Source organism: Pseudopodoces humilis, chromosome 10, assembly GCF_049639895.1.
Source record: "Pseudopodoces humilis isolate 2021_Gansu_Grassland_sample_001 chromosome 10, ASM4963989v1, whole genome shotgun sequence".
In the NCBI taxonomy this organism is placed as follows: domain Eukaryota; kingdom Metazoa; phylum Chordata; class Aves; order Passeriformes; family Paridae; genus Pseudopodoces; species Pseudopodoces humilis.
In genome coordinates this window covers 31,015,215-31,039,335 of record NC_142209.1, presented here as the reverse complement: position 1 = coordinate 31,039,335, position 24,121 = coordinate 31,015,215, and the positions used below count along the sequence as shown (strand labels likewise).

The 24,121-nt window shown below is 41.8% G+C and overlaps 1 protein-coding gene across 7 annotated transcripts in view; it reads left to right on the top strand.

Moving 5' to 3' along the window:
• The window catches only part of LRRC7 (leucine rich repeat containing 7), a 98,329-nt gene that overhangs the window by 28,505 nt on the left and 45,703 nt on the right, over positions 1-24,121 (top strand). For 6 of the 7 annotated variants that reach the window (XM_088060424.1, XM_088060422.1, XM_088060427.1 and 3 more), the window contains exons 2-6: positions 13,152-13,354; positions 16,655-16,772; positions 17,551-17,629; positions 18,757-18,846; positions 21,975-22,031. In XM_088060424.1, the coding sequence (XP_087916550.1) occupies positions 13,152-13,354; positions 16,655-16,772; positions 17,551-17,629; positions 18,757-18,846; positions 21,975-22,031 (547 nt within the window). Of the gene's footprint in view, positions 1-6,706; positions 6,793-13,151; positions 13,355-16,654; positions 16,773-17,550; positions 17,630-18,756; positions 18,847-21,974; positions 22,032-24,121 lie in introns of those variants that run through there. The other variant, XM_088060423.1, reaches the window with a different exon arrangement.

The following is a 24,121-nucleotide window of genomic DNA, read 5'->3' as shown; positions in this document are numbered from 1 at the left end:
TGGGAATTGCAGGAATTGAGGGAGACCCCGAAGGGTTACAGGAGCACAGGGCAGTCCCAGCAGGGAACACTTGTCTGGGTCCTGAGGTTTGGAACATCAGGATGGAGTCAGGGAAGCAAGGAAGCTCTCTCCAATTTATCTGCTGGCACAGCTGCAAACATTCCCGTTGTTTTTGGGGGGATAAATTAAGGATTAAGTCCAAGTGGATGAGCAGAAATGTCTGGTTCGTAGAAAAACAAAGATTTTGGAATGTATGAATTAACATTCTTAAACTTCTTCTTAATGCCAATGCCAGCTCTGAGGAGCTTCCTTGGGCTCATCCCTGGGATACACAGAATATTCAGGCCTGGATGGGGTCAGTGGGGCTGGGAGATGATCAAAGGAAAAGATCCATGGAATTTTATTGTTTGTCTCTTCCTGAATATGGGACTAATCCACAATTGGAGAGGATTGAACCAGGAGAAATGTGCTGGAAATGACTTGGATCAAAAATAGTTTAAGTGAAACATTCTGTCTTATTTTGAATTTTATTTGAATTTTTACTGAATTAATTTCTTCTGTTTGAGATCAGCGTTCCACCAAACGCATTCCCCCTTTTCAGAAGATTTCTCCAGTTTAAAAAGTTTTCAAGCAAAAGCACTTCCAGCCTGGTTTTGGCAGCTGTCAATAACCAACAGTTGGAATCCCAAAGTATTTCCTTAAAGTAATTCACCTGCTGGTTGAGCAGGATGAAACCTGTGAGCCTCTGAACCACCAATTTCGTGACTGATGGGATTAAATTTCATAACAACAGCAATGAATTTCTCTGCTGGGAAGGCAACAAACATAAAATATGCACAGAGCTGTAATTTATTTTCTCCTTTCTTTGTTTCAAATTTGAATTTGGAGAGTGAGGAGCGAACTCCAGAATGTGCTGTAAATAAATATTAAAAGTGGGGTTTAAACCAAGCAAGCATTCAAGGCTGGAAGTTGTCAGGTTTCTGAGCAGGGAACAAGCTGGTTAAAATATAGTTTTTATCTCTTTTTATAGATTCAATATTCTAAAAGGCTCTGTAACTATGGTTGCTGCTGTCTTTCTGTTCCATTTGTGCTCAGCAGAAGAATGGGGATATTTTTTGCACCTTTTGGGAGAAGGGGAATGTTTTTACTCCAGGGAAACTTACTGTGATGGAAGGATGGAAAGGAGAGCTCAACATGAACTCTGCCCTGCCTTAAATCTATTTCCAGTGGGCTGAACTTGGAGAAGGAAACCTGTGGATAACCCAGATCCTTGGGGAAGGTGAGGAGGGGCAAAGGCTGTGCTCCAGCTCTTGTTTAAAGCCAGCCTTTGACGATGCTCATCCTGCAGAAGGTCTCAGCTTCCTCGGACTCTGCTACCAGCCACTGGAAAATGAGATTTTTTCCTGATGTTTAGTCAGAATTCCCAGTGCTGATCCTTGTGCCTGTTCCCTTGGCTTTTTCCTGTGCCCTTCTGGGGAGGGTCGAGGTCTGTCCTCTCTGCCACCCTCTCAAATGGGGTGACAACACTTTGCTGACAGAGAAGCCCTTTCCTGCCTCTCTTTATTGCTGTTTTCCCCTTTCCCTTAGGGTTGAATTCCCACTGAAATAACGTGAAATATCGGGATTTTAGAATATTTGCTTTGCTCATACCTTACACAGCCTGAGAAGATCCTACAGGGTTGAGGAAAGATCCAACAAGGTTCTGCTTTTGGTGACTTTGTGACCATTTTTAGCATTCCCTCTGAATTCCCACATTTTGCTGGACTTGTCCCCATTCCATGCAGTCCATCCCTATAAATGAGCCCGCTGGCAGAGGAAAAGGAGGAATAAATAAATATCCTCTGGATGAATCCAGGCCAGTTATTATTAGCATGGGGCTCCAAAGCAGTGGAGGCCTCCAAGAGCATTCCAGGAGGAGCAGGCAGGAGCAGGAACCCTGGAGCTGGAGCTGGGAGTGCTCGGGTGAGGGATGAGCAGGGTGGGAGTCGTGGTGGGGGCTCAGAAATTCCCAGCAAAGTCCCTTTGCTCCGGCGCTCCCTGTTTTTATTCCCTCGGAACAGCCGTGCGGAGCGTTGGGATGTTGTTCATCTTCCTGATGCCATCTGTTTTCCTGGGTGGGAGGGAGGAATGGGATCCGCTCCAAGCTGTTCCAAATGTTTTTCCCTGGTTGAGGCTGAGGTTCAGATGTTCGTGTGCGGCTCCTGACACCGCTGGCAGGGCTGGGCTGGGGGCACTCCTGATCCAGATGGATCTGACGGAGCTGGGATCACCTCTGGGTGGGGATGGAAGGGTCAGGCAGTCGCTGCTGCATCCAGAGGTGGCGGAGCTGTCCCTGAATTCCTGTGCTGCATTCCCTGTGTGCTCTGTCTGGATGGACTGAACGCTCCCTCCTCAGCTCCTGTCCAGCTTTTTTCCCAGCCCTATCCCTCTCTCCGTTCCCACATCCTCACTGCTGCTGGTTTTTCACTCCTTTTTGGATTCTCTCTTGTCCCACCCCAAATTCTCTTTATTTTCCCTCCTCTCAAACGGTGGCCAGAGCCCTGATCTTATTCTCCCTCTTTTTCTGATCCCTGTCCTCCTTTTCTGATCCCTGTATTTTTTTTTCCATAGGCAGCTGACACTGAGCACAGTGAGATTCCTTTTTTATTTTCTTTCCCAGTTTGCAGTTTTCTGCCTTTAAATCAGTGAATCTCACCACAAGGCTGAGCCTGGGAAACTGAGAGGAGCTTCTGGATACTTTTTCCTGTTTTTTGCAGTGGCTCCTGCAGGAGAGTTTTCTGCAAGTGCCTCCCTTGAGTGACAACACTGGAAAAGTGTCCAAGGCTGGGAGGTGGGAATTGTGGGAATTGAAATCCCTGCAGCACTTCCAGCTCAATCCCAAAACCCTGGAATGCTTTGGAGGGACATTAAATCCCATTTCACGGGCAGGGACACCTTCCACTATCCCAGGCTGCTCCAAGCCCTGTCCAGCCTGGCCTTGGGCACTTCCAGGGATGGAGCAGCCACATTCTTCTCATGGATCCTGACTCCCCAGGCAATGGATGACTGGAAAATAATTCTGTTTTTAGGAAAACCCTTTTCTTTCTCCTAAATTAAGTCCTGATAGGATGAGTTTGTCTTTTTAAGGCCGTGGAGGGATTGAATTTTTATCTTGCCATTGGAGAACTCGAAGAAGGGATGTGTTTAATTAAATATTAACGAACCCTCTGTGAGTTGTAAGAGCTCACTACGTGTAGTAAATCAGAAAATTCAGGGTTGTCTTGGAGTCGCCCAGCTCTGAGGACTTTAATGGGCATAATTCAGTGCATTTTGGGTTGGTTTTATTGGTTTTTGGAGGTGACATCCCCAATCCCCACAGGATCTCTTTCCATTGACTCCTCCAGGTCCCCCAAAGAGAATCCACATGAACTGGAAAATTACAAAGTGTCTCAAAACAGCTAAATTACCAATCCATTAGAAATATTTCAATAGAAATGAGCATACAATAGAATAAAAATTATAGATCATAGAATCCAAGAATAAATAAAGATTTTTTTTGGCAATAATCAGAGAAAATTGTGAAATGCCAGGGAGCACTGGAGGAGGCACTGGGGACCTTGTGCTGCTGTGGGGACGTTGATCCACATTTTTATTTTTCATCATTATCAGTAGAAAGGTGGCTGGGATAATTTAAATGGAAATAAACTGATGGAATCATCAGCTGTCCAATGAATTTAGAAAAGCTTCAGGAAAAGCCTCAGTTCCTCCGCTTGCACTGTGGGAATGACAAACAGGGATTGCTTGGTTTGGTTCTGGGAGAAGATCTGGGAAATATTAGATTGGTGCAGTCCAAAAAACCGAGTTAAATCTTTATAAAATGCATCTGTTTGAGGGTTTTGCTCTGGAACAAGTGGAATTATAATATTGGCAATTCCTGCCAGAATTAACTTGAGTTTTGTCAACTGGGATTTGGAGGATATTGTAACAACATTCCAGGTATTGCTGGGAATGTTACAGCTGTAATTCCAGGCAGATGTGGGCAGAACCCTCCAGGTTTATTTGAACACTTTGCTTTGCTTTGTAGTTGTCCAAACAATTCAATATTTGATACCTGCTACAGAAAATGTCCATAAAATCCTCATTCATTCCCGGATGGGAAATTCCCTGTTTCCCTTTGCTCTGTGTCACAGCTCCGTGCCTTGGGGCCAGGCTTGAACTCCTTTCCTGGAGTCACCAGAGCAGGTTGTAAATGGGAATTTGGTGGTTTTTTATAAGTTGCTGCCAAAAACCAAAAGCCCAGAGGCTCTCGGTGCCCGTATCCAGCTAAGGTTGAATCCAGCAGGTGGCTGGATGGGAAATTTATCCAAGGGTTTTTTGTCCTTGTTTTTTTTAATCTGGCTCCAGGCTGTGGCTCTGGACATCCAGCACTTGTTGGGCTTGCTCTGAGGAGGAGTCTCAGCCCAAACAAAACGAGCTGAGACAAATAAAATCCTTCTTCTTTGTTGGAATGCTTAGGATAAACAAGGGAAATAGTAAAAAAAAAAAAAAATCCCAAAGCAAATCATTGTGGCTGAATGAAAAGGCTGTGCCAAAGTCTTCCAGAGCTGTTCTGTCCACACCTGCAATTCCCAAAGCTCTGCTGTTCCCTTCCCTGAGGAATGCAGCCCTTTTATTCCCAGAGTGGAACGATTTGGTGCAGTTCTGGTGGCTGATCCCAGTTTACAACGCGAGCGGTAAAATTCTCTTGAGAAAGTCATTGCTAAGATTGCATAATTGGGCATTAAAGTTCTGATTATACTTTCCAAACTGCGGGACTTTGTTAAAAACCTGACATTCCAAAGCACTGAATTTCAGTGTTTGACAGCTCAGCTGTGAGAGTTTTTTTACAGAACATTTGTACCAGAAGAACAGCATGTTAATTGCCTAAAAAAAACTGGGACAGATTAATCATGGAGCAGGATACTTGGGAGAATGCAGTTCTGGAGCCCTCTGCTGATGGATTTCCTCATGGAAAGGGTGGCCAGGCTTTGGAAGGGGCTGGAGTGGCCATCCCTGGAGGTGACAAGGTGGGGATCAGGAACAGCTTGGACTCCATGATCCTGGAGGGCTTTTCCAGCCCAGCTGATCCTGGGATTCTCCAGCCATCCAAGCAGATATCCTTGTTTTCCATGATGTCCATGAACATTCCTGCCATTATCCTGCTCCTGGAAGCCCTGGCTCTGGAGGTGTTCCAGCTGAAATACCGGAGTGAGCTCTGTGGGCAGCATGTGGAGAGCGCCCGGCCCGAGCTGATAACTGGGTTGGGAGCAGGAGTTTACAGCCACAAACTGCTCAGAATTAACTCTTTATTTTTACTTTGTGGTTAGAAGTGGAAGCTGGGTTTGTGGCACACGATAAAATCATGGAATCAATCTCCTGGGTGGGAAGGGACCCACAAGGATCATCCAAGTCCAGCTCCTGGCCCTGGAGCTGGTTTATTGTTTATTGTTCCTGAGGACATTTGAAGCAGAGAGAGCTCTGGTAGGGCTTTGTTTTCTCCAATTTATGAAGCCAAGGCTTTCTGGCACAAAAATTTCCTTGGAGAAAGGAGGAGCTGCCCTGGAATCTCCCATTTTCCTGTACCAGGGCAGCTGGTGCAGGGGTGGGCAAGGGCTGGGAGCCTCCCGTTCCCAGAGCCAGGCAGGGAGAGGATTTCACATCAGCCAGGGAGGCTGTGCTGAATTCTGAGTTCTGGATTCTGAGTTCTGGATTCTAAATTCCAAATTCATCTCCTGTTGATGGGGGAACTGACCCTGACAAAAACTTGTTTAAACCACAAAAGAGCAGGGAGGCATCAGAGCGTTAAAAACCGGGATGTGGGAAGGAAGTGAGGATGTGATTTCCTCAGGGAATTGAAATCCAATTTCAAGAAACCACTTGTTAGTGCAGCATTTTATGAGGGAAGAATATTCTCTGGGCAACCTGGGGCTGCTCCTGCATCCCTGGCAGTGCCCAAGGCCAGGCTGGATGGGTTTGGAGCAGCCTGGGACAGTGGGAGCTGTCCCTGCCATGGCAGGGCTGGGATGGGTGGGATTTAGGGTCCTTCCCATTCCAGGGTTCCATTGAAATACAGAGGAGACAGGCTCAGGAATTCCTGGATAATGAGGTGTTTGTGGAGATAAATGGGTTTAATGTAAAATCATTTTCTCATCTTGGAGCAATCAATTCTCATGGCTGCTGGTGGGAATTGTGCCTTTGAGATTTCCCTGGTGCTGACATTCCCTGCACAGCCACAGGCTCCAGCATTCCCAGCTGGAATTCCCACAGCCACAGGCTCCAGAATTCCCAGAATCCCACTTAGGAGCAGCCATGGAAGCATCTTCCTGCACTGCATCCATGGCCAGGAAGGGGATGGGATAACAGGACAAAGAGGAAGCGATGGACAGCAAAAGGTTTTGTGCCTTTTCTCAAAATATAAAGAGTGGAGTGAGCAGGGCAAAGTTTTTAGTTGGGAATGAATTAAATCTATGTTTCTGCAGGAATTCCTAGAAGAGGGGGAAAGAAAGGAAAGAAAGGAAAATCCCACAGGACAGAAAAGCAGGAAATAATTGTGGTGGGGCAGAAGTTTAAACCCAGCTGTGGAGAGTTTGGGCAGGTCAGGGAAGAGGGTGTGAGCCAGGGGAGGGGGCTGGAGGTGGGAGCAGTGCTTGGAATGGGAAGGGCGTGTGTGGAGGGAGGGAATCGAGGAGCTTGGGATGGGGAAGGAAGGAGAGGATGGCCCAGGTGGGAGTCATTGCTGGAGAATGACTGGAAGAGCAGAGAAGGTTAAAGAAGGTAAATGGAAGCTGGGAGATAATGGGAAAATCCATAAGAATGGGGACCTTGTGGGATAGAAGCCCTCAAGGTACAAGTTGGAGTGGTGGGGGTTGGCAGAAAACTGGGCATGGGATCAGAGCTGGAATTTTGGATGGTTCAACAATCCCTGTTTGGTTCAGAAAGGAAAAGGTTCTTTGTGACTGGATGGGAACATTTCCCACGCTGAGGGAGCCACACGTTCTCCAGGCAGTTTGCTGTGTGCATTCCAGAGGTTTGGGAAATACAGAAATGAATTTAATCTCCTGTTTGGAACTTCAGTAATACCTGCTCCAGTGGGAATGTCCCATCCCATGGCAGAGGGGACAGGAAGGGAAAGGTCCCTCATCCCCTGGGACAAGAGAGACCCTGAGGGGCTGGAGCGTGTCCAGGGCAGGGAACGGAGCTGGGAAGGGGCTGGAGAATCCCTGAGGGAGCTGGGAAGGGGCTGGAGAATCCCTGAGGGAGCTGGGAAAGCTCAGCCTGGAGCAAAGGAGGCTCAGGGGGAATTTCTGGCTCTGCACAAGTCCCTGGCAGGAGGGGACAGCCGGGGGGATTTGGGATCTGCTGCCAGGAACAGGGACAGGAGGAGAGGGAACGGCCTCAGGCTGGGCCAGGGGAGGCTCAGGGTGGGCAGCAGCAGGAATTTCCCCATGGAAAGGGGGGTCAGGCACTGGAAGTGCCCAGGGAGGTTTGCAGTGCCCATCCCTGGAGGTGCCCAGGGAATTCCTGGAGGTGGCACTTGGGGACCTGGCCAGGGCTGCTGGGTGACCACGGCACTCGCAGATCGTGAAAAACTTTTCCAGCCTTAACAATTCCAGGATTCTGTGATCCCACATTTGTCCCTGAGGAGCAGCTCTCACCAGGAGTCAGAATTGTCACTTTTCATGACAACTGCCTGTCCTGGCTGCAGTTTGTGGTTCCCACTCCCCTCCCTGGCACTGCCCCCTGCCAGCCCTCGCTTTTCCTGCTGAACTGATCGCTGTGTCAGGAATAATGCAGCTGGATTGTGATGGGAACCACTGGTTTTCTGATTCTGTAGGATCCTGTGAGGACGAAACCCAGAAGTTTTGTTGTTCCCACTTAAATCCCAGTTTGTTTCCGTGGTGCCTTCAGCAGGTGAATGATGTTTTCTCTGCCGCTCCTTTAGGACAGCACTTCCAGCCTTCGCTCCATAAAGCATCAAATAAAGCCCATTTCATCCCAAATTTCACAGCACATAATCTCTTAAACGGGAGGATTACTACACATAAAAGCTGCGACACATCAAAAATCCAAGCAGAAATGTAAATTCCCCGATTTCCAGACAGCACGCTTCCCAAAGAAATGTCTCTGGTTTGTTGGGATTCTCTCCTGCTGAAATGTCTGCAGGGTGAGCTGTCAGAGTGATTGGAATTTCTAGCAATTAACAGCATAATGATTAATTTTCAACATGTGCCACTAATGTGCAACAAATTACTGGAATTCTGTCACTTCTATAAAAAGAATCCCGGGTTTTCCTTGAGGTTATGCAAGAATTGTCTGTAGGGAGAGCAGGACGCAGATTTTTAATAATCAAACCAACCCAAACAGCTGCTTTTGCTGTCACTAAAATGTCTTTGTGATTGGAGTCACCATCATCTTGGATTATCCAAACCCATTTGCTCAGAAGAGCTCCTTTAGGAAGGAATTTCAAGGAAGGAAATTGGGAATTTCAAGGCAAGGCCAACAGTAACCTTTGGAATCAAGGAATATCTTATCAGAAAATATAAAGATTTATCCCAAAGGTGGAAGGTCTGGGCAATCAAAACTGGTACTTGGTAGAAATAATTTCTTCAATTTTCCTTTACCCTTTTTCTGCCCCTTTCCCAAATCTCGAGGTGTCCAGGGACCTCCCAGGACTTGCAGCAAAGCCAGGAAAACTTCCCCTCATTAATATTCCCAGGAGACAAAAGCTGAAATCTGATTTTTCATGCTCGATTATTTTATTTTAGGATTAGCCAAACCTGAATGCAGACCATTGTAATGAGGAGATAATGAAGAGGATTCAATTATCAGCATTAAATGACATTTCTGGGGGAGATATGCCGCTTATCTGGGAATTTCTGTGCAGGAAAACAATTCGGATAATATTGCACACCCCTCTCTTTGATAAGACCAATTCCCCTTTGGAAGCTCCCTAATAATTCTGTTATTGTGACTTTAGAGCCAGAGTTCTCTAATCTTTCAGGAAGGTTAATGAGGACTGTTACCAATGGCTCATACAACCTGAATAAATCCCTAATTTTGCATTTCCAGTTAGGAGCAGAACAGCGACGTTCCCGCCTCCCTCTCCTGGATCAGGGGGGAAGTTTGGTGGAAGATTCTTCTGAACAGGTGGAAAAGTGTAACTTGGATAAAATGGAGCAACTTCCAGTGGAGAATCCCAGGATTCCTGAGACTGGAAAAGCTTTCCAAGGTCCTTGAGTCCAACGTGTGACCGATCCCCTTTGGGGTTTTTTTGGGATATTAAAACTCACTCATTCCCACCCCAGCCACGGCAGGGACAGCTCCCACTGTCCCAGGCTGCTCCAAACCCATCCAGCCTGGCCTTGGGCACTGCCAGGGATCCAGGGACAGCCCCAGCTGCTCTGGGAATTCTCTTCCAGGGCCTGCCCACCCTGCCAGGGAACAATTCCTGCCCAATCTCCCGTCTATCCCTGCCCTCTGTCAATGGAAAGCCTTTCCCTGGCTCCTGTCCCCTTTGCTCCATCCCTCTGCTCATCCTGGAGCCTCCTCTGGACTCCTTCCAGCAGCTCCAGGTGCTCCCTGTGCTGGGACAGGGCTGGGGCTCTGCAGGTCCAGGGGGCAGGATCCAGGCTTGGAATGCTCCTTCCCACCTGGATATCTCCCAGGGAAACCAAGCAGAGTTTTCAGGGAGAGCAACGCTGCTCTTCAGGCAGAGACTGAGCAGATTCCACCTCATCAGAGGCCTTTTCTGAACGGGAAAACGGGGAGGAAATGCAAAACAGCAGCCAGGACTGATGTCAGAGCTTACATAAGCACAATTCCCATGTCACAAATTCGGGATCACAGCTGGAGACAAAAGTTTGGGATAAAGAATACAAGGTGGAGGTAGCGAGAGTTACACAACTCCCAGAGCAAAGAAACAAAGTGCTAAAAACTCCCGGTGTTCGTGCAAAGCTGCAGCTCACAGAAAGGTGAGCAGCAAATCTGAGAACCAAAATCTGGATGAGGAGGTGGCAAAGCTGTGGAAAGGTTCCACGTGGTTGGAAATGCAGGGAGAGTCTTCCTCCGTTCCTTCAAAGCTCTGAATTATTAACAGGGCTCTGTTTCCAACTGAGATGTGGTGCTGGAGATGAAGATGGCTCCGAGAGCTTTGAAGTTTCCTAATTATTGCAGTGACACAGACTGCAACTGGACACTGTGGAAATCAACCTGGCAGCCCACAGAATTAATTCAAGGGAAGAAAGGAAGTGAAAGTGGATGTCTGGCCAGCACCAGCAGAATATCCATGGGGAAAAGGCTTTGGGATGAAGGAAATGTGGCTGAGGGTTGTTTTCCTTTTTAATTCCAACCTCAAGCTCAGCTTTGCTCCATTTCTGACGTGTAGCCCCTGGTACCAAACCTCTTTTGGCAGAGAAAATGTAAATTCAGGGGTATTGGAACAAACTGGGAAATTCCCAGTGCCTGCCTTAAGTCAGAGGAGGGAGCAGGTACCCTGGAACACCTCCCAGGAATCCTGGTAAATGCTCCAGAGAGGGCTCCTGCTTTCCAAACAAGTCTTGTATGGGATTTGGAGAAAAAATGGATGTGCTTTACAGAAGGGGAGGTGTCCATTGGATTTTTATTGGAGATTTAGATGGGATGCTGGGAAGGAATTCCTTATTAACGGTGTTGATTTTGCTGCTAATAAGAGAAAGAAAACAGGAGTAGAAAAACCACCCCTTGTATGAGATGTGTGACAAAGGAGAAACTGAAGAGAATTCCCTGCTGCTCTGGAAATAATCCCTATTTTCTGAACCCTCTGGCAAATGTTTTACTGCTCATTCCAGCCCTGCCACGCTCCCATCCACCTTCCAAGTTCTTGATTTTCAGCATTTCTCAGTAACTCCCTAGCTCTGCCAGATCCCTGAAAATGGGATTTCTTGGAGTTTTCTGAATGAAACTGGAAGAGCAGGAGGGGTTTGGTTGGTGAGCCAGCTCAGGTGGGTTCCTGAGAGCCCAGAAGTGCTGGCTTTGGCCCTGGTTGAATTTTGGCTGTGGTTATTCACTGTGACAACAACAACTCCCTGAGACGCCAACGCTTCGCGAGGTGTTCCATGGAAAACTCGTCCGGGAGAAAAATTCAGTCCCTCATTAATGTATCCTGAAAAACAGCAAATTAACAATTGATTAACCCTGCTAATTACACCGAGGTGACTTTGGGGGCTTTTTGTAGCAGCATCTTCACCAGCTCTGTTCTGCACCCCCTGCCTGACTCTCCAGGGATCCCAGAATTCCAGAAGGGATGGGGTTGGAAGGGATCTTAAACTTCATCCCATCCCAGCCCTGCCACGAGCAGGGACCTTCCACCATCCCAGGCATTGCAGAGGTTAAAACTTTTGAGATGAAAAAAGAAATTGTTCTTTTGTCCCGTTGTTCCAAGATATTTGGAATGCTGGAATCTCTTGAGCTGTTTCATCCCATCTTTAAATCATTCGGGTGAACCAGCAGCAGTTTTCTCTCTCTTTCCAGCAGGTGAGGGAAATGGCTTCTCCTGTGCCTCCTGATAAACAGGGATTAGTGTTTTCCTGCACAAAAGATCCATGAATTGAGAAGGGATTGTGTTTTATTGTCATTGATTTCCATAAAGCTCCTGTTTTCCTCGGATGAAGGAGTTTCTTTATAAGACAATAAACTGCAGGAAGTGATAATGAGCTGCTTGCTGGAGCTGAGCAGGAGCAGGTTATTTTATGCTGCTTTCCTCATTTATGCGTCTTCATTCAAGAAATAATCTCATTTTCGAGCTCTTTTGGAGGGTCTGATCTTCCTGTGCAATGTGTGACGTGGGGCAGTGAGCTCAGGACTCAGCTGTGGGGAATTTTAGCTCTTGAATGGGGAAAAGCACCAAGCTCTGGCGTTTCCAGGAGGTGGAAGAGGGATGAGGAATCCCCTGCAGGGATTCAGGAATGGATGGAGCTGCTGTGGCTCCTGGACTGATCCTTTTCCATGAGCAGCCACCAGCACCAAGGAAAGGATCTCTGAACATCAGGAGAGAGCAAAAAGTAGGGAAGGAAAGTGTAATTACCAAAGCTGGAACTAGTCCAGGGGAGGAATTAATAATGCTGAAATTAATAAAAGGTTTAATTACCACAAGCCCACAGGGCGTGAAATTCCACTCCTTTTAATCGTAGCCCAGGTCCTTCCATTCCATACCGGTGCTTTCTACAAAAGCCTTATTTTGCTTTATTTGCAATAATTTTGTGCCTTTTTTCCCCCCTAAATACGACTCAAAACCCTGGGAGCGGTTTGGAAAACAGGAGTTGAAGGTTGAGCCCTCCTTGCCTTTGTGGTAGATACATTTCAGGACAGCCTGGCTTATCCAGAATGTTTAAGTAACTCCTGAAGGTGTCCAGGATGGATTTAGGGAATGTTTGCCGCGTTCCAAATCCGCTGTTGGGGCGGGGCGCTGTGGGAAGGCGCTTGCTGGGGCTGAGGAGGCTCTGATCACTGGGATTGAGAGTGGCAGAAGCCTGGAAAAACCTCCTGGATGCATATTTTAGTGCAGGAAAAGGAGTGGATTTTGCTAAATCCCCTCTTGGAGTTTCCAGCAGAGCGTGGTGGCACGGGAGGAGCAGGAAGGGTTTGGGATTGCTCTGTAGCCAAGGATTCCATTCCTGCTTTCCTCAGCTGCCGCAGGAGGCCCTGGGAAGCGGCTGTGGGAGCTCTGCTGCTGTGGGGGATCCAGGGATAATGCCCATTTCCCGTGGGAATCACAGCCAGGTGCCTCCCCGTGAGCCCCCGCCAGGACTGGGACTGGCCGTGGCTCTGCGCTCCCATGGATGGGTTTGGATTTTGTGGCTTCCCGTGGCTTATTTTCCCATCAAAGCCGGGCTTGTGGCTGGGCTTGGTGCGTTCCCTTCCATCCCAGAGTGGGGAACAGCTGCAGGGTCCAGGTTTTCTCATCCCGCTCCAAATCCCACCTCTCCATTCCAGAAAGGTTCCACAAAAACTGCACAATGCACGCTCCGGATCTCCCTGGGGCAAACCGCGTTCAGTGAGCTGCAATCCCTAGAATAACTCCCAAGAACATAACTCCCAATAACTCCCAGGGCTGCTGCTGCTGTCAGAATCCCGTTTCTCCTCCCTTTTTCCCTCAGTATGCTGCTTGGAGATGACCTCCAAAAGGAAGCTGATCGGCCGCCTGGTGCCGTGCCGGTGTTTCCGCGGGGAGGAGGAGATCGTCTCCGTGCTGGATTATTCCCACTGTGGCCTGCAGCAGGTGCCAAAGGAGGTTTTCAACTTCGAGCGGACCCTGGAGGAGCTTTACCTCGATGCCAACCAGATCGAGGAGCTTCCCAAGGTAATCCCTGTCCTGCTGGCCCGGGATGTGCGCCCGGCTCCGGGACTGCTGGAGCTCCTGGGGAGAGGCGGAGATGGAATCTGGGGATATTCCTTGGAATTGGGGCTGGACTGGGGGAGTAGGGACTGCTGCTCCTCCTTCACAGCACAGGAACGGGGCAGCTTGGGCCTGAAACGGGGGAAAACAATTCTCCAAAAGAAACGGTTCTGGCACTGGAAATTCCTGTGGTGTCCAGAACCTGGATCAGGAGTCACCGCTGCCTTTGGATCCTCTATCCCTGCTTTTCAAAGCAAGCTCTCCTTCGGGATCAGCCCTGTATCCCTGTGGGATATGCCAGGAATGCCAGGGCTGTCCCCTGTGTCAGGATCAGCCCTTTATCCCTGTGGGATATCCCAGGAATGCCAACTGTCCAAGCAGGAGTTTCGTAACTGCCCTGGGATCATCCAAGTCATCCTTCCTGAGTAAAACTCCTGGAATCTTCCAATCCGTTCTCCTGCTGATCAATGTTTGCTAGAAGGAATTAAAAGTTACTGGAACCAAAATGTTCTGGAAACAAAAGAGGGAAAGGTGGAAAAACCAATTCCTGACAGGATTTCCTTCTATAATGAAGCGTGAAGGGATGGGATCCAGGCCTTAATGGAATTTTTCTCCACAATAATGAGAGATGCTTATAAACCTTTAATTAAACATTGCCCCATTCTCCATCATCTCACAGCAAATTTCCCATTTGTGCTGCACGGAGACTTAGTGAAAATTCCATTTACAAAAGTGCAAAATGGGATTTTTCCATGCCATGGAGTTGCTTTGCTGGGATGTGATGGTTCATTGCTTGAGAGGTCTCACTCTGTGGAGGAATTCTGCACAGATGGTGGGGCAGGGCAGCCAAAATTCCTTTATTTTCATGGAAAAATGCTGTGGAGAACTGCCTGAGCTTTCCTGGAGACACAGCACAGAACCAGCTGGGTTCTGTCCCCAGAAATCCCAAATGGATCCTGGAGAAAACCTGCTCAGGTGGTCCCATTTCTCTTCTCTCTCCATCTTCTCCATCTTCTCCATCTTCTCCATCTTCTCCATCTTCTCCATCTTCTCCATCTCCTCCATCTCCTCCATCTCCTCCATCTCCTCCATCTCCTCCATCTCCTCCATCTCCTCCATCTTCTCCTCTTTCTCCTCCTTCTTTCTCCTTCTTTCTCCTTCTTTCTCCTTCTTTCTCCTTCTTTCTCCTTCTTTCTCCTTCTTTCTCCTTCTTTCTCCTTCTTTCTCCTTCTTTCTCCTTCTTTCTCCTTCTTTCTCCTTCTTTCTCCTTCTTTCTCCTTCTTTCTCCTTCTTTCTCCTTCTTTCTCCATTCCCTTCTTTTCCTTCTGCTACTGAGGAATACTGGAAGTGTCTCATTTAGGGAGGGATTTTTGGGATAATTGGGTTGGGCCTCCTGGAATTATCAAAGTGTTTCAGACTTAGGCTTGATGGAAAACAAATATATCAAAGCAAGATGCCAGAATTCTGTATGGAAGAAGATGGAGACCAAAGGGAATGGGTCCAAAATGCTGAAATTGGGATGAAGGTGATAATTTTAATTTGGAATAAATGGAGTTTAACATAATCTTGGCCCTGTGGAGGGGAAGATTAATGGCAGTGTTAATAGCACTCATCAGTTTTTGTCTTAAGCCTTTATTAATTGTTACAGGAATTCAACAGCTGAAATAATTCCTTTATCAAATTTTCTGCTCGAGGTGTTTTTGCTGCAGAGCTCAAGGCTTTTTTTTTCCATCACTGAATTAATATTCCAGGAGAGTTCCAATTGTTCCATGAAACCGGTACTGCATTACTTAACATGAACTTTTGTGTTATACATCAAACTCTACCATCCTCTCCTCCCTCTCTAAATCTGATTTCAAAGAATTCCTTCCAGAGGAAAATTTTGGTCATTTTCTGTTCTTCTCCAAATATTCTGTGCTCCTGATATTACAAAATTCTTTTGAATCAAAACTCCTGATGTTATTTTATTATTTAATGAGCAAACAAATCAGTTAAGTCCAGTTCTAATTTAGTTTCCTGTGATGCTCTAGAACCCAGTAAATTATTTTTCATGCACCTGATGCCTTGAACTCATTCTGCCTGATTTTATTTTTGTTTTTACTTTTCATTTTGGGTATCATAATGATGATTTTTTCCTGCTGATTTTTAGTTCTTCGTTTCTTGTATTTCTCTGTTTTTTTTTAAAGGTTTACAAGATGTTTTTATATTTCTTACTCTTTTTTGGCTAAATCCAGCCAAATCTTTTTATTCTCTTTGCCTTTGACTTCATTCTCCTGCTGCAAAAAATCCTTTCTTTGTGTGAGTCAAGTGAATTGATGACTAATAAAGGAAAAATTGATCTGGATGAGAGTGGAGTCATTGGAATCAGCATCCAGAAAAACATGAGTGGGATGGAATTCTCCCCAGAGGTGCAGAATAAAACCCTGGTTTTATAACTCAGAGCGTGGTAGCATCGCTTGGATGTGGCCTGAGAGGAATTAAAGTTGTGCAAGGACAGAGGGAATGATGATTCCAACAAAACCCTGATGGCCAGGAAGATCTGGAGACTGGGAAAAATATCTGTTTAGCATCCAGTGGGTGAAAAAATCCCAATTTTGGGACGTCATTCCCATACTCCGTGTCTCATATTCCTTCTGGTGCAACAGCGCTTCATAAAATCATTCCAGAGGGAAGATTTTTAATTTGGCTTCTTCCTCCAGCACTTCCAAAGCCTTGGGTGTGTCCAGGTGGGGTCAGAACTCCGAGTTCTGAGCTTCCCTCAGCTCCCAAAGGAATTCCTGGTGGAAACTGGGAATCCGCTTCTATAAAATTGGAGTTTGATGGAAAAATTAGAATTGAGTCCTGACTTTTGGGCAAGGATTTCAAGGAAGTATCCTCTGGATAACGCCAAAGCATTTTTGGATCTTGAGGTTAATTATTTAATCTGAATGCAGTCACGGTCTCTTAAAATCTGCCATGAAATTTAATTACGAAATCAAATATTTTAATTTAGCAGGAGGCACAAAAAATCGGGGGATTTTTATGACAAATGTGAAATATCTCAATAAATATGAATTCCATGAAATGATATCAAAATTCCCAAGATATTGAAGAGAACGTTCAGGTTTTGAACGTTCCTGCTACTCATTTCCCCTTACCCCTGGAATGCCTTCCCAAAAAAACCCAGCTGGAGGCTGGAATTCTGCTGTGGCAGCTGTTTGTGTGTCAATAACGATCCCAACTGGAATTTTCTTTTCCCTCCCCGCCATGAAATTCCTGGAACAGCAACTGTTCAACTGCCAGGCCCTGCGGAAGCTGAGCATTCCCGACAACGACCTCTCCAGCCTCCCCACCTCCATCGCCAGCCTGGTCAACCTCCGCGAGCTCGACATCAGCAAGAACGGTGAGCGCTCCCAATCCCAAGGATCCCTAAAAAAAAACCTGGGAGCCGCCGTGAAGTTTTTACTCCAAGCTCCGCCTCAGGTTTTCCCGCCTGGCGCTTTGTGGGAGGATCTCTGGAATTCCAGCTCTGTTTTTTCACTATAAAATCGAGTTTTCTTCGGTGTCCTGTGCTCTGAGGGCTCCTGCCCAGCTGGGAATAGGAATGTGAGGCCACTTTTCCATGCACTTGGGAAAATCCCGTTTCCAAAGGGGTTTAGAGCTCACTGGGGTGTGGGGGGTTTAAACAGTTCCCAGGATTTATCTGGATTTGCTGCTGTGCATTCCCAGTTCTGTGTTTTCATATTGATGGGCCTAAAAACCTCTGCTGGCTGAGCTCGAGGGTCTTTGTTTTTAAAAAACGAGGAACTCCTGGAAACGTTGGGAAGTTTCCCATCAGTGGATTCTGTGAGAGAAAAGCAGTTTGGGAAGGGATGAAAGCACAAATCTCAGCACCAATTATGTCACTGTTAATTCTAGAACATTACCTAAACCAAGCATTAGCAGAAGAGTTATATTTTTGTATTTTTGTGCATTTATTTAAGGTTTGAGCATCACCTTTTGGATGATAATTCCAAACTGTGTTTCCTTCCTGCTCCGAGCTGAAGTCTGAACTGAAAATCCCAGTGAAGCATTTATGAACAGACCAGGCTGAAGAGTTTTTGTGTAGATAATGGTTTTTTTTTCTGTATCTAATAAATATTTCTGTGTATCTAACATTCTCTCCATGTTTTTTTTTTTAGGAATCCAAGATTTCCCAGAAAACATTAAGTGTTGCAAGTGTTTAACGATAATCGAAGCCAGCGTCAATCCCGTGTCCAAGTGAGTACCTGGAGCTCGTTTTGCTCATCCCAAGGGCACAAAATGGGCTCCACGTGAGCCCAGAGTTCAGGGCTTTGTGTCCAGCCCTTCTCAGGGTTAGTCTGAGTGTCCTTCTCATTTAAACCCGGCTTTATCTGAGATCTGAGTGCTCTGATGGTGCCAGTCAGGCTGGGCACTGAACACAGGGGTGAGACTTCACCTGTCCTTATTCCTTATTCCTTATTCCTTATTCCTTATTCCTTATTCCTTATTCCTTTTTCCTTTTTCCTTTTTCCTTTTTCCTTTTTCCTTTTTCCTTACTCCTTTTTCCTTACTCCTTTTTCCTTACTCCTTACTCCTTACTCCTTACTCCTTACTCCTTCCAAAATCTTGCAAGAATAGCAACAAAAGATGTGTTTAGATCCAGGATTTACAAAGTGGAGTGAAGGGGAGAAAGGGAGAAATGTTGATGTTTCCATTTAAAAAAATAGAGAGAAAGGAAGAGGGAGAGAAAGGAAGAATTAGAGAAGAGAAATGGATGAAAAGGAAGGGGAAAAGGAAGGGAGAAAGGAAAGGAAGGGAGAAGAGAAGGGAGAAGAGAAGGGAGAAGAGAAGGGAGAAAGGAAAGGAAGGGAGAAGAGAAGGGAGAAGAGAAGGGAGAAGAGAAGGGAGAAGAGAAGGGAGAAAGGAAAGGAAGGGAGAAGAGAAGGGAGAAGAGAAGAGAAGAGAAGAGAAGAGAAGAGAAGAGAAGAGAAGAGAAGAGAAGAGAAGAGAAGAGAAGAGAAGAGAAGAGAAGAGAAGAGAAGAGAAGAGAAGAGAAGAGAAGAGAAGAGAAGAGAAGAGAAGAGAAGAGAAGAGAAGAGAAGAGAAGAGAAGAGAAGAGAAGAGAACCTTTGGTTTAAATCCTTCAAGCAGGAAGGGAGAAAGGGCTGCAGTCCCTGAATGTGCCAGGCCTCTGCATTTCCTGTTTGTAGCAATGCAGAGATGATGAGAATGGGCAAAAATGTCTGTAAAAAGTGAGTTCTTCAGGAGAATTTGGGTAGAAGAAGAAGGTGAGAGAGAAAAGTCACCTTTCTGCTTCTAAATATACATTGTTATTATCTCCATGGCAACTGGGGTGAGCATTAAGGTTTGCTCTGTTTTTTTAGGCTGCCAGATGGCTTCACACAACTTCTAAATTTGACCCAGCTCTATCTAAATGATGCCTTTTTGGAGTTTCTTCCAGCTAACTTTGGAAGGTAAGAATGAGTCACTGCAGCGCATTCCTGCGGTTTGAACCCGGCTCAGGCTCCAGGGACCAGCTCAAAGCCGGCTCCCCTTGAAAACCTGAAGTAAAAACCCAGAGATTTTGGCTTTTGAGCTGTTTTGTGGGGCAGCAGGAGCGCGCTGGGGTTGGGCACTTGGGGCAAGGTGAGCTGAGCTGAGCTGAGCTGAGCTGAGCTGAGCTGAGCTGAGCTGAGCTGAGCTTAGGGAGGCTCAGCCTTGGAGCAGCAGCTCTGCCGAGGGAGGGCTGAGCCAGAGGGGCTGAAAGAAGGGGCTGGGAGAGCTGGAAATGAGAGGAAATGTGGGAGCAGAACGGGAGAGGAGACCAAGGACAGAAGGGATGGGGAGCACAAAAACAACCACAGCAAGAGGAAGAAGTGTTAGCTCAGGACAAAACCCCGGAGTTAACCCAATTCCCACAGGAGGGGATGTGGGATCCTCACCCTGCACAGCCCTGGCAGAAATGGGGACTTTATTCCACTGGGAATTGCTGGAATTTCAGTCCTTGGGCTTTATTCCACTGGGAATTGCTGGAATTTCTGCCCTTGGGCTTTATTCCACTGGGAATTGCTGGAATTTCTGCCCTTGGGCTTTATTCCACTGGGAATTGCTGGAATTTCTGCCCTTGGGCTTTATTCCACTGGGAATTGCTGGAATTTCTGCCCTTGGGCTTTATTCCACTGGGAATTGCTGGAATTTCTGCCCTTGGGCTTTATTCCACTGGGAATTGCTGGAATTTCTGCCCTTGGGCTTTATTCCACTGGGAATTGCTGGAATTTCTGCCCTTGGGCTTTATTCCACTGGGAATTGCTGGAATTTCTGCCCTTGGATTGTCCCCCTGGGCAAGGACAGATGAGCAGAGCAAAGCTCGGGTGCTGTCACAGAACTCACCCAAGCCCAGCTTTAGGCTGGTCCCTGCAGCAACCTGGGCAAAAGTTTTCTTATTTCATTTATTTATTATTATTTCATTTATTTATTATAATTTATTTTCTTTATTATTATTTATTTTCTTTATTATTATTTCTTTTATTTGTTATTATTTCTTTTATTTGTTATTATTTCTTTTATTTATTATTTCATTTATTTATTATTTCTTTTATTATTACTTCATTTATTATTATTTCATGTATTTATTATTATTTCTTTTATTTATTATTTCATTTTTGTTATTATTTCATTTATTTATTATTATTTCATTTATTATAATTTATTTTTATTATTATTATTTCTTTTATTTATTATTATTTCTTTTATTGGTTATTATTTCTTTTATTATTTCATTTATTTATTATTTCTTTTATTTATTATTACTTCATTTATTTATTATTATTTCTTTTATTTATTATTTCTTTTATTTTTTATTACTTCATTTATTTATTACTTCATTTATTTATTATTTCATTTATTTATTATTATTTCTTTTATTTTTTATTACTTCATTTATTTATTATTACTTCATTTATTTATTATTTCATTTATTTATTTATTATTTCATTTATTTGTTATTATTTCTTTTATTTATTATTTCATGTATTTGTTATTTCATTTATTTATTATTATTTCTTTTATTTATTATGATTTCTTTTATTTATTATGATTTCATTTATTTATTATTATTTCTTTTATTTATTATTATTATTATTTACTTCTTTATTATGGGAACATCATCTCAGCTCTCTGAACAAAGTGTGACAAAATCCTGCTGGGAGTGACCTGGGGCTAAAAATGGATTAAAAAATGGGAAATAAAAAATAAAACCTAAAAATGCTGATTTATCACATCCCCTGGGCACCTTTGAGGAGCACAAAACCTCAGCAGGAGGAAGGGAATTGTCTGCACGTGAGGAATTCCAGGGGAGCCCCAAAATCCTGTCCTTGGAGTGGGATAAAAATGGAAATATCAGGGAGAAGGGGAGGGAGGAGCACCCTGAGTGTGGGGACAGGTTCAGGAGCCCAAATCTTTTAGCAGAAAACATCTGATTGCACAAATGCTGATTTTATATTTTTATATTTTTATATTTTATATTTTTATATTTTATATTTTTATATTTTATACTTTATATTCTTATATTTTATATTTTTATATTTTTATATTTTATATTTTTATATTTTATATTTTTATATTTTTATATTTTTATATTTTATATTTTTATTTTATATTTTTATAATTTATGTTTTATATTTTTACATTTTATATTTTTATATTTTTATACTTTATATTTTTATATTTTTTATATTTTATATTTTATATTTTATATTTTATATTTTTATATTTTATATTTTTATATTTTATATTTTTATATTTTTATATTTTTATATTTTATATTTTTATATTTAATATTTTTATATATTCTATATATTTATATTTTTATATTATATATTTTTATATTTTATATTTTTATATTATATATTTTTATATTTTATATTTTTATATTATATATTTTTATTTTATATTTTTATATTTTATGTTTTATATTTTATATTTTCTATTTTTATATTTTATACTTTATATTTTTATATTTTATATATTTTCTATTTTTATATTTTATATTTTTATATTTTTATACTTTATATTTTTATATTTCATATTTTATATTTTTATATTTTATATTTTTATATTTTTATATTTTTATATTTTATATTTTTATATTTAATATTTTTATATTTTATACTTCATATTTTTATATTTTGTATTCTATATTTTTATATTTTTATATTTTATATTTAATTTTTAATTTTATATTTTTATGTGTATACTTTATATTTTTTATATTTTTATAAAAATATAAATATCAAAAAGTATAAAATATAAAAATTTTATAAATATAAAATTTATATTTTATATAAATATAAAAATTTTATAAATATAAAATATAAAAATATAAAAATTTTTATATTTTATACTTTATATTTTTATATTTTGTATTCTGTATTTTTATATTTTTATATTTTATACTTTTATATTTTATACTTTATATTTTTTTATTTTGTATTCTGTATTTTTATATTTTTATATTTTATATTTTTATATTTTTATATTTTATATTTAATTCTGATGGATTCTTTAATTTAAATGCATTAATTATTTCCTCTCCTGTTTCCAGACTTGTTAAATTGCGAATTTTGGAGTTAAGAGAAAACCACTTGAAAACTCTACCAAAGTAAGTGCTGGGAAAATAAAGGAATAAATTAATAATAAATATATATAAATGAATAAATTACATTTATTCAATATATTCATATTATTCAAAAGTGACAAATATTTGGATTGGCAGCAATGCCAATGATGTTTCTGTGATTAGGTTTGTGTTCTTATTTTTTGCATTTATTAAAGTAATTCTACTGAAGGTTTTTAGCAAAAAACACCCAATTAATGATTCCATGATATAAAAGGACTATGGATGATGAACTGAGTGAAATTCCAAAGCCAAAATTTGACATTTTAAAGTAAATATCTGATATTTTTAGAGAAATATCTGCTATTTTAACAGAAATATCTGCTATTTTAACAGAAATATCTGCTATTTTAACAGAAATATCTGATATTTTAACAGAAATATCTGATATTTTAAGAGAAATATCTGTTATTTTAAGAGAAAAATCTGTTATTTTAAAAGAAATATCTGTTATTTTAAAATAAAAATCTGATATCTAAAGAGAAAAATCTGATATTTTGAGAAATATCTGTTATTTTAAGAGAAATATCTTAATTTGGTCATTTTGGTCTGATTTGGTCATTTGGTCATTTTGGTCAATTTGGTCTGATACTTTAAGAGAAAAATCTGATATTTTTAGAGAAAAATCTGTTATTTTAAAATAAAAATCTGATATTTTAAGATAAAAATCTGATATTTTAAGATAAAAATCTGTTATTTTAAGTGAAATATCTGATTTTTAAGAGAAAAATCTGTTATTTTAAAAGAAATATCTGTTATTTTAAAATAAAAATCTGATATTTTAAAATAAAAATCTGATATTTTTAGAGAAAAATCTGTTATTTTAAGATAAAAATCTGTTATTTTAAAATAAAAATCTGATATTTTAAGATAAAAATTGTTATTTTTAGAGAAAAATCTGTTATTTTAAGAGAAATATCTGATATTTTAAGGTAATTATCTGATATTTTAAGAGAAAAATCTGTTATTTTAAAATAAATATCTGATATTTCAAGAGAAAAATCTGTTATATTAAGAGAAAAATCTGATATTTTTAGCAAAAAATCTGTTATTTTAAGATAAAAATCTGTTATTTTAAAATAAAAATCTGATATTTTAAGATAAAAATCTGTTATTTTAAAATAAAAATCTGATATTTTAAGATAAAAATCTGTTATTTTAAGCGAAATATCTGATATTTTAAGGTAAATATCTGATATTTTAAGGTAAATATCTGATATTTTAAGAGAAAAATCTGATATTTTAAGAGAAAAATCTGATATTTTAAGAGAAATAAACGAAATTGGGAAGCTAAGCCTGGTCAGTGGGGATGTGGCAGCGTTTTCCTCCCCAAGGAATCATCTGAACATGGAAAACATCCTCAGGAAAATTTTTTCCCCTCATGGTGCGTCCAAAATGAAATGGTTTGGGTTTTCCTGTGGCAGCAGGATATCGAAATAATCCTTCTGCTCAGGATTATTTCAGTGAAACCATCAAAAAGTTATCAAAAGTTATCAAAAAGCAGATTTTTTTTAATTTTTTTTTTTAATTTATTTTTTTTTTTCATCTCTTCCACAACTCTAGAAAAGTCAGGTTTGAGAACATTTAGAAAATACTCTGGAAAATGTCTAAAATAATTAGGGAAAAAAAGGATATCTTATGGAAAAATGGAGCATTTTGGGCATGGGCAGGAACGGAATGTGTTTTGTGTTCTGAAATTGCTCTGTTTCCTGCTAAATCCAGGTTGTTCAAAGATGTATCCATAGGAACCGGATGCCAAATGGTCTAAAATTGTTGGGAAAATACCAATTTAAGGGAATTCTGACTGTGGGTGATAAAAACACGGCAGGATTTTCCCATTTTTCCCACAGAAAAGTTTTTAACCTGCAGAAAATTCGCGTTTAGCCCAAATATCTTCCCCAGGTTCTTCCATAAAATCCATAATTTATTTTCCCTCTGTGTGGTTCCATCAGGGATTATCAGGGATCGTTTCCCCGGATCTTCCAAGCAGCTGGAAATATTTGGGAATCTCTTCTGGATGTTGCTGATAATTTCAGATATTTTATGGCAGCTCTGATTTGTCCCACAAAAATAGA